At 43.9% G+C, this 13,002-nt stretch overlaps 1 protein-coding gene across 1 annotated transcript in view; it reads left to right on the top strand.

The window, feature by feature from the left end:
* The window catches only part of LOC121557835 (CUB and sushi domain-containing protein 1-like), a gene marked incomplete at its 5' end in the record, with an annotated part of 215,223 nt that overhangs the window by 97,602 nt on the left and 104,619 nt on the right, over positions 1-13,002 (top strand). The window contains 1 exon segment of the mRNA XM_045215419.1: positions 5,746-5,934. Coding sequence (XP_045071354.1) covers positions 5,746-5,934 — 189 coding nt within the window.

Here is a 13,002-nt window from a genome sequence, read left to right as displayed (position 1 = left end):
GTTCTACCACTACAAACACTACTGTCACTACTGCTGCTGCTGCCTCGATGTAGACTAGCAGACAGGTTCTACCACTACAAACACTACTGTCACTACTGCTGCTGCTGCCTCGATGTAGACTAGCAGACATGTTTTACCACAACAAACACTACTGTCACTACAGCTAATACTGCCTCGATGTAGACTAGCAGACAGGTTCTACCACTACAAACACTACTATCACTACCGCTGCTGCTGCCTCGATGTAGACTAGCAGACAGGTTCTACCACTACAAACACTACTATCACTACCGCTGCTGCTGCCTCGATGTAGACTAGGAGACAGGTTCTACCACTACAAACACTACTATCACTACCGCTGCTGCTGCCTCGATGTAGACTAGCAGACAGGTTCTACCACTACAAACACTGCTGTCACTACCGCTGCTGCTGCCTCGATGTAGACTAGCAGACAGGTTCTACCACTACAAACACTACTGTCACTACCGCTGCTGCTGCCTCGATATAGACTAGGAGACAGGTTCTACCACTACAAACACTACTGTCACTACCGCTGCTGCTGCCTCGACGTACACTAGCAGACAGGTTCTACCACTACAAACACTACTGTCACTACCGCTGCTGCTGCCTCGATGTAGACTAGCAGACAGGTTCTACCACTACAAACACTACTGTCACTACCACCGCTACTGCTGCCTCGATGTAGACTAGCAGACAGGTTCTAGCACTACAAACACTACTGTCACTACTGCTGCTGCAGCCTCGATGTAGACTAGGAGACAGGTTCTACCACTACAAACACTACTGTCACTACCGCTGATGCTGCCTCGATGTAGACTAGGAGACAGGTTCTACCACTACAAACACTACTGTCACTACCGCTGCTGCTGCCTCGATGTAGACTAGGAGACAGGTTCTACCACTACAAACACTACTGTCACTACCGCTGCTGCTGCCTCGATGTAGACTAGCAGACAGGTTCTACCACTACAAACACTGCTGTCACTACCGCTGCTGCTGCCTCGATGTAGACTAGCAGACATGTTCTACCACTACAAACACTACTGTCACTACTGATGCTGCTGCCTCGATGTAGACTAGCAGACAGGTTCTACCACTACAAACACTACTGTCACTACCGCTGCTGCTGCCTCGATGTAGACTAGGAGACAGGTTCTACCACTACAAACACTACTGTCACTACCGCTGCTGCTGCCTCGATGTAGACTAGCAGACAGGTTCTACCACTACAAACACTACTGTCACTACTGATGCTGCTGCCTCGATGTAGACTAGCAGACAGGTTCTACCACTACAAACACTACTGTCACTACCGCTGCTGCTGCCTCGATGTAGACTAGCAGACAGGTTCTACCACTACAAACACTACTGTCACTACCGCTGCTGCTGCCTCGATGTAGACTAGCAGACAGGTTCTACCACTACAAACACTACTGTCACTACTGATGCTGCTGCCTCGATGTAGACTAGGAGACAGGTTCTACCACTACAAACACTACTATCATTACCGCTGCTGCTGCCTCGATGTAGACTAGCAGACAGGTTCTACCACTACAAACACTACTGTCACTACCGCTGCTGCTGCCTCGATGTAGACAAGGAGACAGGTTCTACCACTACAAACACTACTGTCACTACCGCTGCTGCTGCCTCGATTTAGACTAGCAGACAGGTTCTACCACTACAAACACTACTGTCACTACTGATGCTGCTGCCTCGATGTAGACTAGCAGACAGGTTCTACCACTACAAACACTACTGTCACTACTGATGCTGCTGCCTCGATGTAGACTAGCAGACAGGTTCTACCACTACAAACACTACTGTCACTACTGATGCTGCTGCCTCGATGTAGACTAGCAGACAGGTTCTACCACTACAAACACTACTGTCACTACTGATGCTGCTGCCTCGATGTAGACTAGCAGACAGGTTCTACCACTACAAACACTACTGTCACTACCGCTGCTGCTGCCTCGATGTAGACTAGCAGACAGGTTCTACCACTACAAACACTACTGTCACTACCGCTGCTGCTGCTGCCTCGATGTAGACTAGCAGACAGGTTCTACCACTACAAACACTACTTTCACTACCGCTGCTGCTGCCTCGATGTAGACTAGCAGACAGGTTCTACCACTACAAACACTACTGTCACTACCGCTGCTGCTGCCTCGATGTAGACTAGCAGACAGGTTCTACCACTACAAACACTACTGTCACTACCGCTGCTGCTGCCTCGATGTAGACTAGCAGACAGGTTCTACCACTACAAACACTACTATCACTACTGATGCTGCTGCCTCGATGTAGACTAGGAGACAGGTTCTACCACTACAAACACTACTGTCACTACCGCTGCTGCTGCCTCAATGTAGACTAGCAGACACAGGTTCACATGATGGTTAGGGCTCAGGACCTCTGCAACACTACCCCGTCACACATGATGTGCTATGTCCCAATATCTTACACTAGCATGCTACTTAGGATGCACGTTCAATACCTTTGCTTAATTCTAAGTGTGTTAGTGAAGGTCTTGGAACAGAGAATGCAGTTATTTTGATGTTTGTAATCATTTGACACTGTGAAATGTGTTTTTCACATGTATACCTGGGATTTCAATGAAGTAAACATTTATTTACGTGAGGATGCACATTTTTCTATTGTTTTTAATATCTGTTTTTCACAAGTGTCCTGGTGTACAACATTAAACACCAAATAATGCATGCAGAGCAGAATTAGGACGATTCCGGCTAATTATCAAAATCCTGAAAAGAGCAATTAAATTCTACAACCACCTAAAAATAAGTGATTCCTTCCATAACAAAGCCATCACCTACAGAGAGATGAACCTGGAGAAGAGTCCCCTAAGCATGCTGGTCCTGGGGCTCTGTTCACAAACACAAACAGACCCCACAGAGCCCCAGGACAGCAACACAATTAGACCCAACCAAATCATGAGAAAAAAAAAGATAATTACTTCACATTGGAAAGAATTAACAAAAAAACTGAGCAAACTAGAATGTTATTTGGCCCTAAACAGAGAGTATACAGTGGCAGAATACCTGACCACTGTGACTGACCCAAACTTAAGAAAAGCTTTGACTATGTAAAGACTCAGTGAGCATTGCCTTGCTATTGAGAAAGGCCGCCATAGGCAGACCTGGCTCTCAAGAGAAGACAGGCTATGTGCACACTGCCCACAAAATGAGGTGGAAACTGAGCTGCACTTCCTAACCTCCTGCCAAATGTATGACCATATTAAAGACACATATTTCCCTCAGATTACAGCGATCCACAAAGAATTTGAAAACAAACCCAATTTTGATAAACTCCCTTATCTACTGGGTGAAATACCACAGTGTGCCATCACAGCAGCAAGATGTGTGACCTGTTGCCACAAGAAAAGGGCAACCAGTGAAGAACAAACACCATTGTAAATACAACCCATATTTATGTTTATTTATTTTCCCTTTTGTACTTTAACTACTTGCACATTGTTACAACACTGTATATATACATAATATGACATTTGAAATGTCTTTATTCTTTTAAAATGTTTGTAAGTGTAATGTTCACTGTTCACCTTTAATTGTTTTTTTTTTACCTTGTTTTTTTCTCTGTTGTTTAATATCTATTTCACTTCCTTTGGATTTCAATGTAAACATATGTTTCCCATGAAGCCCTTTGGATTTCAATGTAAACTTATGTTTCCCATAAAGCCCTTTGGATTTCAATGTAAACTTATGTATCCCATAAAGCCCTTTGGATTTCAATGTAAATGTATGTATCCCATAAAGCCCTTTGGATTTCAATGTAAACATATTTCCCATAAAGCCCTTTGGATTTCAATGTAAACGTATGTTTCCCATAAAGCCCTTTGGATTTCAATGTAAACATATGTTTCCCATAAAGCCCTTTGGATTTCAATGTAAACATATGTTTCCCATAAAGCCCTTTGGATTTCAATGTAAACATATGTTTCCCCATAAAGCCCTTTGGATTTCAATGTAAATATATGTTTCCCATAAAGCCCTTTGGATTTCAATATAAACATATGTTTCCCATAAAGCCCTTTTGGATTTCATTTGAGAAAGACAGAAAGTAGCTGACTATGAAACTCTGAAATATAAGATCTCCTCTATGCTCGGTCTGAACAGCTCTATGTATGTCAGGGGCCAGTTTCAATTAAACAAGAACAAATCAAACATCACAGACCCGATATTCCACTAAAGACAAATAATTAACATTGTTTCATGCTTAAGTCTGTGATGATGAAGATTCAATTATACCCCGGTTGGTTTTCACTGCCCTTCCACTTTCCCCCCGATCAGGCGGAGGGAAATTTAGAAAGTGGATTATGTTGCGAGCGAGCATCGTCATCCAGAGAGTCAGAGAGTTAGAGTCAGAGATCAGAGACGCTGCATTTCTCTTCTATCCTTTCATGTGGTTGGCCATGTTCGAGGTTCTGCTTTTTATGCAGACAGGAAGGGGGGGAGAGAGAGAGAGAGAGAGAGAGAGAGAGAGAGAGAGAGAGAGAGAGAGAGAGAGAGAGAGAGAGAGAGAGAGAGAGAGAGAGAGAGAGAGAGAGAGAGAGAGAGAGAGAGAGAGAGAGAGAGAGAGAGAGAGAGAGAGAGAGAGAGAGAGAGAGAGAGAGAGAGAGAGAGAGAGAGCGAGAGAGACAGAGACAGAGACAGAGACAGAGACAGAGAGAGAGAGAGAGACGGACAGCCTTTAGATAATTCCTCCACGTCTAAACGCCTTGGAAGGGAACGTTCTGGAAAGTCTCATAATTCCGGGGTAAAACCGTCAGGAAATGTCACGGATAGACACCCTGTAGAATACCAATGACTGGGCTGAGAGACAGATAGACAGAGATATGGAGAGATGGAGAGATGGAGAGACACGCAGACACACAGGATACACACACACACACACACACACACTTGCACACACACACACACACACACACACACACACACGTACACACACACACAGACAGACAGACACACACACACACACACACACACGTACACACACACACACACACACACGGTCTCACACATGGCTCAGGGGCAGATTTAGCATTAAGTTGGCCTGTTGTAGCTGAATCACAATGCCTGTGTGTTACAGAGATGGTACACAGGGAGATAACATGCTGGTGGCTAGCCTGTGATTTAATATCACCACTCCTAACAACCTGGTTTCTGATAAGGTGAATTCAGACGAATGTCAAAGTTGCAGTAGCAGTTAATTACTGTATGTGTCACATTGTCCAACAGCATTGGAAGCTGTATGAAGTGGTGAGCATTATAACGTCGAAGTCGTCCGCTTTCCCTGCCCTTTTTGTCTCTATGGCTTTTTAATGAGTGCTCTGGTGTTTTAGTCCGATCAGTTGTCCAGGGCACTTCACTCAATTGTCCAGTACTTGAGACTCAACCTGGACTTGACTGTGCGTGATTCAATTACACTACATCACTACCAAGGTTACTAAGGATTCTGGCCACATGACACCTCCCTAATTGGAAGTCTGTCAGGTTAAGATAACCTGATTTCAAGAATGCTCTCATTATTTACCAAGTTTCCCTCTCTCTCGTCTCCCACAGTGATACTCGCCACGTGACACCTTACTCACTGCATGTCCCTCAACATAAGATTACCTTCTGAAAGGACAAAATAGCCCACAAAAAAGTATCTAACTGTTCCCTCTATCTCCCCTCACAGTGACGTGTCCCATGAATAAGGTCCTAACAGCCTCCACGGGCGTCATCATGAGCCAGTCCCCAGGTAGCGGCTTCCCCCACTTCGAGTCCTGTTCCTGGGTGGTGAAGGTAGAGCCGGGCTACAACATCACATTCACCATAGAACACTTCCAGGCCAGCCGGCAGTTTGACCAACTGGAGATCTTTGACAGTGAGTTTGACGTCCTGAAGATCTTCGATGGTGAGCATCTATTCCTTTTTTTAACGTTGTATTCACTACCTGTATTGTTGTGTATACTACCTGTATTGTTGTATATACTACCTGTATTGTTGTACAGTGGGGGGAAAAAGTATTTAGTCAGCCCCAAAGCATGATGTTTCCACCCCCATGCTTCACAGTAGGTATGGTGTTCCTTGGATGCAACTCAGCATTCTTTGTCCTCCAAACACGACGAGTTTAGTTTTTACCAAAAAGTTATATTTTGGTTTCATCTGACCATATGACATTCTCCCAATCCTCTTCTGGATCATCCAAATGCACTCTAGCAAACTTCAGACGGGCCTGGACATATACTGGCTTAAGCAGGGGGACACGTCTGGCACTGCAGGATTTGAGTCCCTGGCGGCGTAGTGTGTTACTGATGGTAGGCTTTGTTACTTTGGTCCCAGCTCTCTGCAGGTCATTCACTAGGTCCCCCCGTGTGGTTCTGGGATTTTTGCTCAACGTTCTTGTGATCATTTTGACCCCACAGGGTGAGATCTTGCGTGGAGCCCCAGATCGAGGGAGATTAACAGTGTCAGTATGTCTTCCATTTCCTAATAATTGCTCCCACAGTTGATTTCTTCAAACCAAGCTGCTTACCTATTGCAGATTCAGTCTTCCCAGCCTGGTGCAGGTCTACAATTTTGTTTCTGGTGTCCTTTGACAGCTCTTTGGTCTTGGCCATAGTGGAGTTTGGAGTGTGACTGTTTGAGGTTGTGGACAGGTGTCTTTTATAATGATAACAAGTTCAAACAGGTGCCATTAATACAGGTAACGAGTGGAGGACAGAGGAGCCTCTTAAAGAAGAAGTTACAGGTCTGTGAGAGCCAGAAATCTTGCTTGTTTGTAGGTGACCAAATACTTATTTTCCACCATAATTTGCAAATAAATTCATAAAAAATCCTACAATGTGATTTTCAGGATTTTTTTCCCTCAATTTGTCTGTCATAGTTGACATGTACCTATGATGAAAATTACAGGCCTCTCTCATCTTTTTAAGTGGGAGAACTTGCACAATTGATGGCTGACTAAATACTTTTTCCCCCACTGTATATACTACCTGTATTGTTGTATACATTACCTGTATTGTTGTTTATACTACCTATATTGTTATATATACTACCTGTATTGTTGTATATACTACCTGTATTGTTGTATATACTACCTTTATATACTACCTGTATTGTTGTATATACTACCTGTATTGTTGTGTATACTACCTGTATTATTGTGTATACTACCTGTATTTTTGTATATACTACCTTTATTAACTACCTGTATTTTTGTGTATGCTACCTGTATTGTTGTATATACTACCTGTATTGTTGTATATACTACCTGTATATATTACCTGTATTGTTATATACAATACCTGTATTGTTGTATATACTACCTGTATTGTTGTATATACTACCTGTATTGTTGTATATACTACATGTATTGTTGTGTATACTACCTGTATTGTTGTATATACTACCTATATATACTACCTGTATTGTTGTATATACTACCTGTATTGTTGTATATACTACCTGTATTGTTGTGTATATTACCTGTATTATTGTGTATACTACCTGTATTTTTGTATATACTACCTGTATATACTACCTGTATTGTTGTGTATGCTACCTGTATTGTTGTATATACTACCTGTATTGTTGTATATACTACCTGTATTGTTGTATATACTAGCTGTATATACTACCTGTATTGTTGTTTATACTACCTGTATTGTTGTATATACTACCTGTATTGCTGTGTATACTACCTGTATTATTGTATATACTACATGTATTGTTGTATATACTCCCTGTATATACTACCTGTATTGTTGTGTAAGCTACCTGTATTGTTGTATATACTACCTGTATTGTTGTATATACTACCTGTATATAATACATGTATTGTTGTGTGTACTACCTGTATTGTTGTGTATACTACCTGTATTGTTGTATATACTACCTGTATTGTTGTGTATACTACCTGTATTGTTGTATATTACCTGTATTGTCGTATATACTACCTGTATTGTTGTATATACTACCTGTATTGTTGTATATACTATCTGTATTGTTGTGTATACTACCTGTATTGTTGTGTATACTACCTGTATTGTTGTGTATACTAACTGTACTGTTGTATGTACTACCTGTATTGTTGTGTATACTACCTGTATTGTTTTGTATTATACCTGTATTGTTGTGTATACTACCTGTATTGTTGTATATTTCCTGTATTGTGGTATATACTTCCTGTATTGTGGTATAAACTACCTGTATTGTTGTATATACTACCTGTATATACTACCTGTATTGTTGTATACCCTACCTGTATTGTTGTATATACTACCTGTATTGTATACTACATGTATTGTATACTATCAAATCAAATCAAATCAAATCAAATTGTATTGGTCACATGCGCCGAATACAACAGGTGCAGACATTACAGTGAAATGCTTACTTACAGCCCTTAACCAACAGTGCATTTATTTTAAACAAAAAAGTAAGAATAAAACAACAACAAAAAAGTGTTGAGAAAAAAAGAGCAGAAGTAAAATAAAGTGACAGTAGGGAGGCTATATATACAATAAAATAAAGTGACAGTAGGGAGGCTATATATACAGGGGGGTACCGTTGCATAGTCAATGTGCGGGGGCACCGGCTAGTTGAGGTAGTTGAGGTAATATGTACATGTGGGTAGAGTTAAAGTGACTATGCATAAATACTTAACAGAGTAGCAGCAACGTAAAAAGGATGGGGTGGGGGGGCAGTGCAAATAGTCCGGGTAGCCATGATTAGCTGTTCAGGAGTCTTATGGCTTGGGGGTAGAAGCTGTTGAGAAGTCTTTTGGACCTAGACTTGGCACTCCGGTACCGCTTGCCGTGCGGTAGCAGAGAGAACAGTCTATGACTAGGGTGACTGGAGTCTTTGACAATTTTGAGGGCCTTCCTCTGACACCGCCTGGTATAGAGGTCCTGGATGGCAGGGAGCTTTGCCCCAGTGATGTACTGGGCCGTACGCACTACCCTCTGTAGTGCCTTGCGGTCAGAGGCCAAGCAGTTGCCATACCAGGCGGTGATGCAACCAGTCAGGATGCTCTCGATGGTGCAGCTGTAGAATTTTTTGAGGATCTGAGGACCCATGCCAAATCTTTTTAGTCTCCTGAGGGGGAATAGGCTTTGTCGTGCCCTCTTCACGACTGTCTTGGTGTGTTTGGACCATGATAGTTCGTTGGTGATGTGGACACCAAGGAACTTGAAGCTCTCAACCTGTTCCACTACAGCCCCGTCGATGAGAATGGGGGCGTGCTCAGTCCTCTTTTTTTTTCCTGTAGTCCACAATCATCTCCTTTGTCTTGGTCACGTTGAGGGAGAGGTTGTTGTCCTGGCACCACACGGCCAGATCTCTGACCTCCTCCCTATAGGCTGTCTCATCGTTGTCGGTGATCAGGCCTACCACTGTTGTGTCGTCGGCAAACTTAATGATGGTGTTGGAGTCGTGCCTGGCCATGCAGTCATGGGTGAACAGAGAGTACAGGAGGGGACTGAGCACGCACCCCTGAGGGGCCCCCGTGTTGAGGATCAGTGTGGCAGATGTGTTGTTACCTACCCTTACCACCTGGGGGCGGCCCGTCAGGAAGTCCAGGATCCAGTTGCAGAGGGAGGTGTTTAGTCCCAGGATCCTTAGCTTAGTGATGAGCTTAGAGGGCACTATGGTGTTGAATGCTGAGCTGTAGTCAATGAATAGCATTCTCACGTAGGTGTTCCTCTTGTCCAGGTGGGAAAGGGCAGTGTGGAGTGAGATAGAGATTGCATCATCTGTGGATCTGTTGGGGCGGTATGCAAATTGGAGTGGGTCTAGGGTTTCTGGGATTATGCTGTTGATGTGAGCCATGACCAGTCTTTCAAAGCACTTCATGGCTACAGACGTCAGTGCTACGGGTCGGTAGTCATTTAGGCAGGTTATCTTAGAGTTCTTGGGCACGGGGACTATGGTGGTCTGCTTGAAACATGTTGGTATTACAGACTCAGTCAGGGACATGTTGAAAATGTCAGTGAAGACACTTGCCAGTTGGTCAGCACATGCTCGGAGTACACGTCCTGGTAATCCGTCTGGCCCTGCGGCCTTGTGAATGTTGACCTGCTTAAAAGTCTTACTCACATCGGCTACGGAGAGCGTGATCACATAGTCGTCCGGAACAGCTGGTGCTCTCATGCATGCTTCAGTGTTGCTTGCCTCGAAGCGAGCATAGAAGTGGTTTAGCTCGTCTGGTAGGCTTGTGTCACTGGGCAGCTCGCGGCTGTGCTTCCCTTTGTAGTCTGTAATAGTTTTCAAGCCCTGCCACATCCGACGAGCGTCAGAGCCAGTGTATATACTATTGCGGGGGTGTTTATACTGAAACACCACAAGCACACTAATACACTAGAAGGGCTGAATGAATATAACTCAAAGTAAATATGAAACTGCACTGTTCACAAGTTCATAACCTATAACAGTAACCAGTAACATGCAGTTGTTGTTCACTAGATGTCAGGTTCAGCATTCGTATTCATTAGATTCACTTCAGGGCTTTAGAGCAGTCAAAGGTCAGAGGTCATGTAAGGAAACGCTGTATGCCAACCTCACAATGAGGGCTTGTTATGACAAGCACATGCTCCCTGTTCATTAGAACAACGTTTTCTTACTGAAACCATCATTGAAATTACACTGTTATACAATACAAAATGTATTGTGTATATACACTCAATGGCCAGTTTATTAGGTACACCACCCCTTTCACGAATATGGATCGCTCCTACAGACAGTGAGTCACGTGGCCATGACTTGCTATATAAAGCAGGCAGACTGGCATCGAGACATTCAGTTCAGAACGTTAGAATGGACAAAACAAATGTCGAGGTTGCCACGAAGTGTTTCTTTACATGACCTTTGACTGTTGTAAAGCACTGTAATGAATCTACTGAATACTAATGTGAGTGTTGTATAATCGTTGGTGCCAGGCACGTCTGTTCCAGTAACTCAGAAACGGCCTCCTGGGCAGCAGTGTCTAGGGTTTACCGAGAACGATGAAAACAGCTCTTTGATGAGAGCGGTCGAAAGGAGAATGGCAATAATCGTGCAAGCTAAAAAGCAGGCAAATAACGGTACAGTAAAACAGTGGTGTGCAGAACGGCATCTTGGGAAACATTTACATTTACGTCATTTAGCAGACGCTCTTATCCAGAGCGACTTACAGGAGCAATTAGGGTTAAGTGCCTTGCTCAAGGGCACATCGACAGATTTTTCACCTAGTCGGCTTGGGGATTAGAACCAGCAACCTTTCAGTTACTGGCACAACGCTCTTAACCACTAAGCTACCTGAAACCACAACTTGGCGGTCCTTGTCACGGACGGGCTATTGCAGCAGACGACCACACCGGGTTCCACTCCTATCAGCTAAAAACTAGAAGAAGCGGCTCCAGTGGGCACATCGATCACCAACACAGAGGACTGGAAAAACATTGCCTGGTCTGACGAATCCCGGTTCCTGCTGCGTCATGCCGATGGCAGAGTCAGGATTTGGTGTAAGTAGCATGAGTCCATGGCCCCGTCCTGCCTGGTGTCAACGGTACAGGCTGGTGGCGGTGGTGTAATGGTGAGGGGAAATGTTTTCCTGGTACACGTTAAGTCCCTTGACACCAAATTAGCAACGTTTGAACGCCACACCGTGTAGAATCCACGCCCCGAAGAATTCAGGCTGTTCTGGAGGCAAAGGGGGCTCCGAGCCGAGTACTAGAAGGGTGTACTTAATAAACTGGCCATTGACTGTATTTCAACTGTAAATGGCATACACTGATGACTGAAAATGTTCACGCAGGAAAATGCTAACAACCGTATCTCATCGTGATTACAAGCACATGGCCTGAACAATAGATCTGAGCCAACTGTCCTGCTTTTTGCAGATCGCATATTTTGGAAAACTAACTAAATATGCCCACTAACAGGCCCAGACAATAACAGCTTTATTTTTTGTATCAAGGATGATTGTTCACTTTGGCACCAGTCCAGTGTTCGCACATAAGTAGCACAGATTGCTAGCTAGGCTAACTGCCATGTTAGCTAGAGAGAGCTTAACTACATTGGTGGTCCTCTGTAGCTCAGCTGGTAGAGCACGGCGCTTGTAACGCCAAGGTAGTGGGTTCGATCCCCGGGACCACCCATACACAAAAAATAAATAAAAATAAATAAATGTATGCACGCATGACTGTAAGTCGCTTTGGATAAAAGCGTTTGCTAAATGGCATATTATTATTACATTGCTGGCCAGCTAGGCCAGCTAACGTTAACTAATTGAGAATGCGATGAGGACAGGGCCGCTTGCTTGGTGAAGCGTACTTTTGATTATTTACTTATTCACATGCGGTGTCACAGGCTGTGGCAAGCTACTCGCCGTCAAACCACCATGCCTACTCTCTCTCACATTGTGACCTAGGGCTGAATGATGTTCAATGAGCAGCTCGTAGAGCGCCCTCTTCAGGCAACCATTGAAAATGTCACAAAAAAATGAGTAGATGTATTTGTTCGCGCTATTGTATATAATATCGGTGCTTTAGATGTGGAACAAAGACCGATACAAATATTTATGTGAAAGACCAATGTTGGTCAGACTCTGTACACTACCAACCTCTCTGAAGACCTGGGAGCTGAGAGAAGTTACTGATTCCTCCTTTTTTTTAATCTTCCAACGAGCGGGGAGAGACGAGGAGAAGAGAAGAGGAGAGAACAGACGCATCAGCCCCCCGTGGGCTGCCAAACTGAGTGTGGATCGTTGGATTGTTGGATGGGAATCTGTTTCTCAGTTCCCAGCTGCGCTCTCTGCCATAGCAGCATGGGACCAAACTACACAGACGAGTACTTTGGCAAAGCCTCAATAGAAAGACCTTCTTTTGATTTAGGAGTTGAAAGCTCCTGCTAACATTACAGTCCGCTAGATCTAGCATGTGTAGACGGGAAACAACATGCTAAAACACCTCAA

The sequence above is a fragment of the Coregonus clupeaformis genome, unplaced genomic scaffold (genome assembly GCF_020615455.1).
Source record: "Coregonus clupeaformis isolate EN_2021a unplaced genomic scaffold, ASM2061545v1 scaf0441, whole genome shotgun sequence".
NCBI lineage: Eukaryota > Metazoa > Chordata > Actinopteri > Salmoniformes > Salmonidae > Coregonus > Coregonus clupeaformis.
Note: the sequence above shows the minus strand (reverse complement) of the source record. Positions and strands in the feature narration are given on the sequence as shown.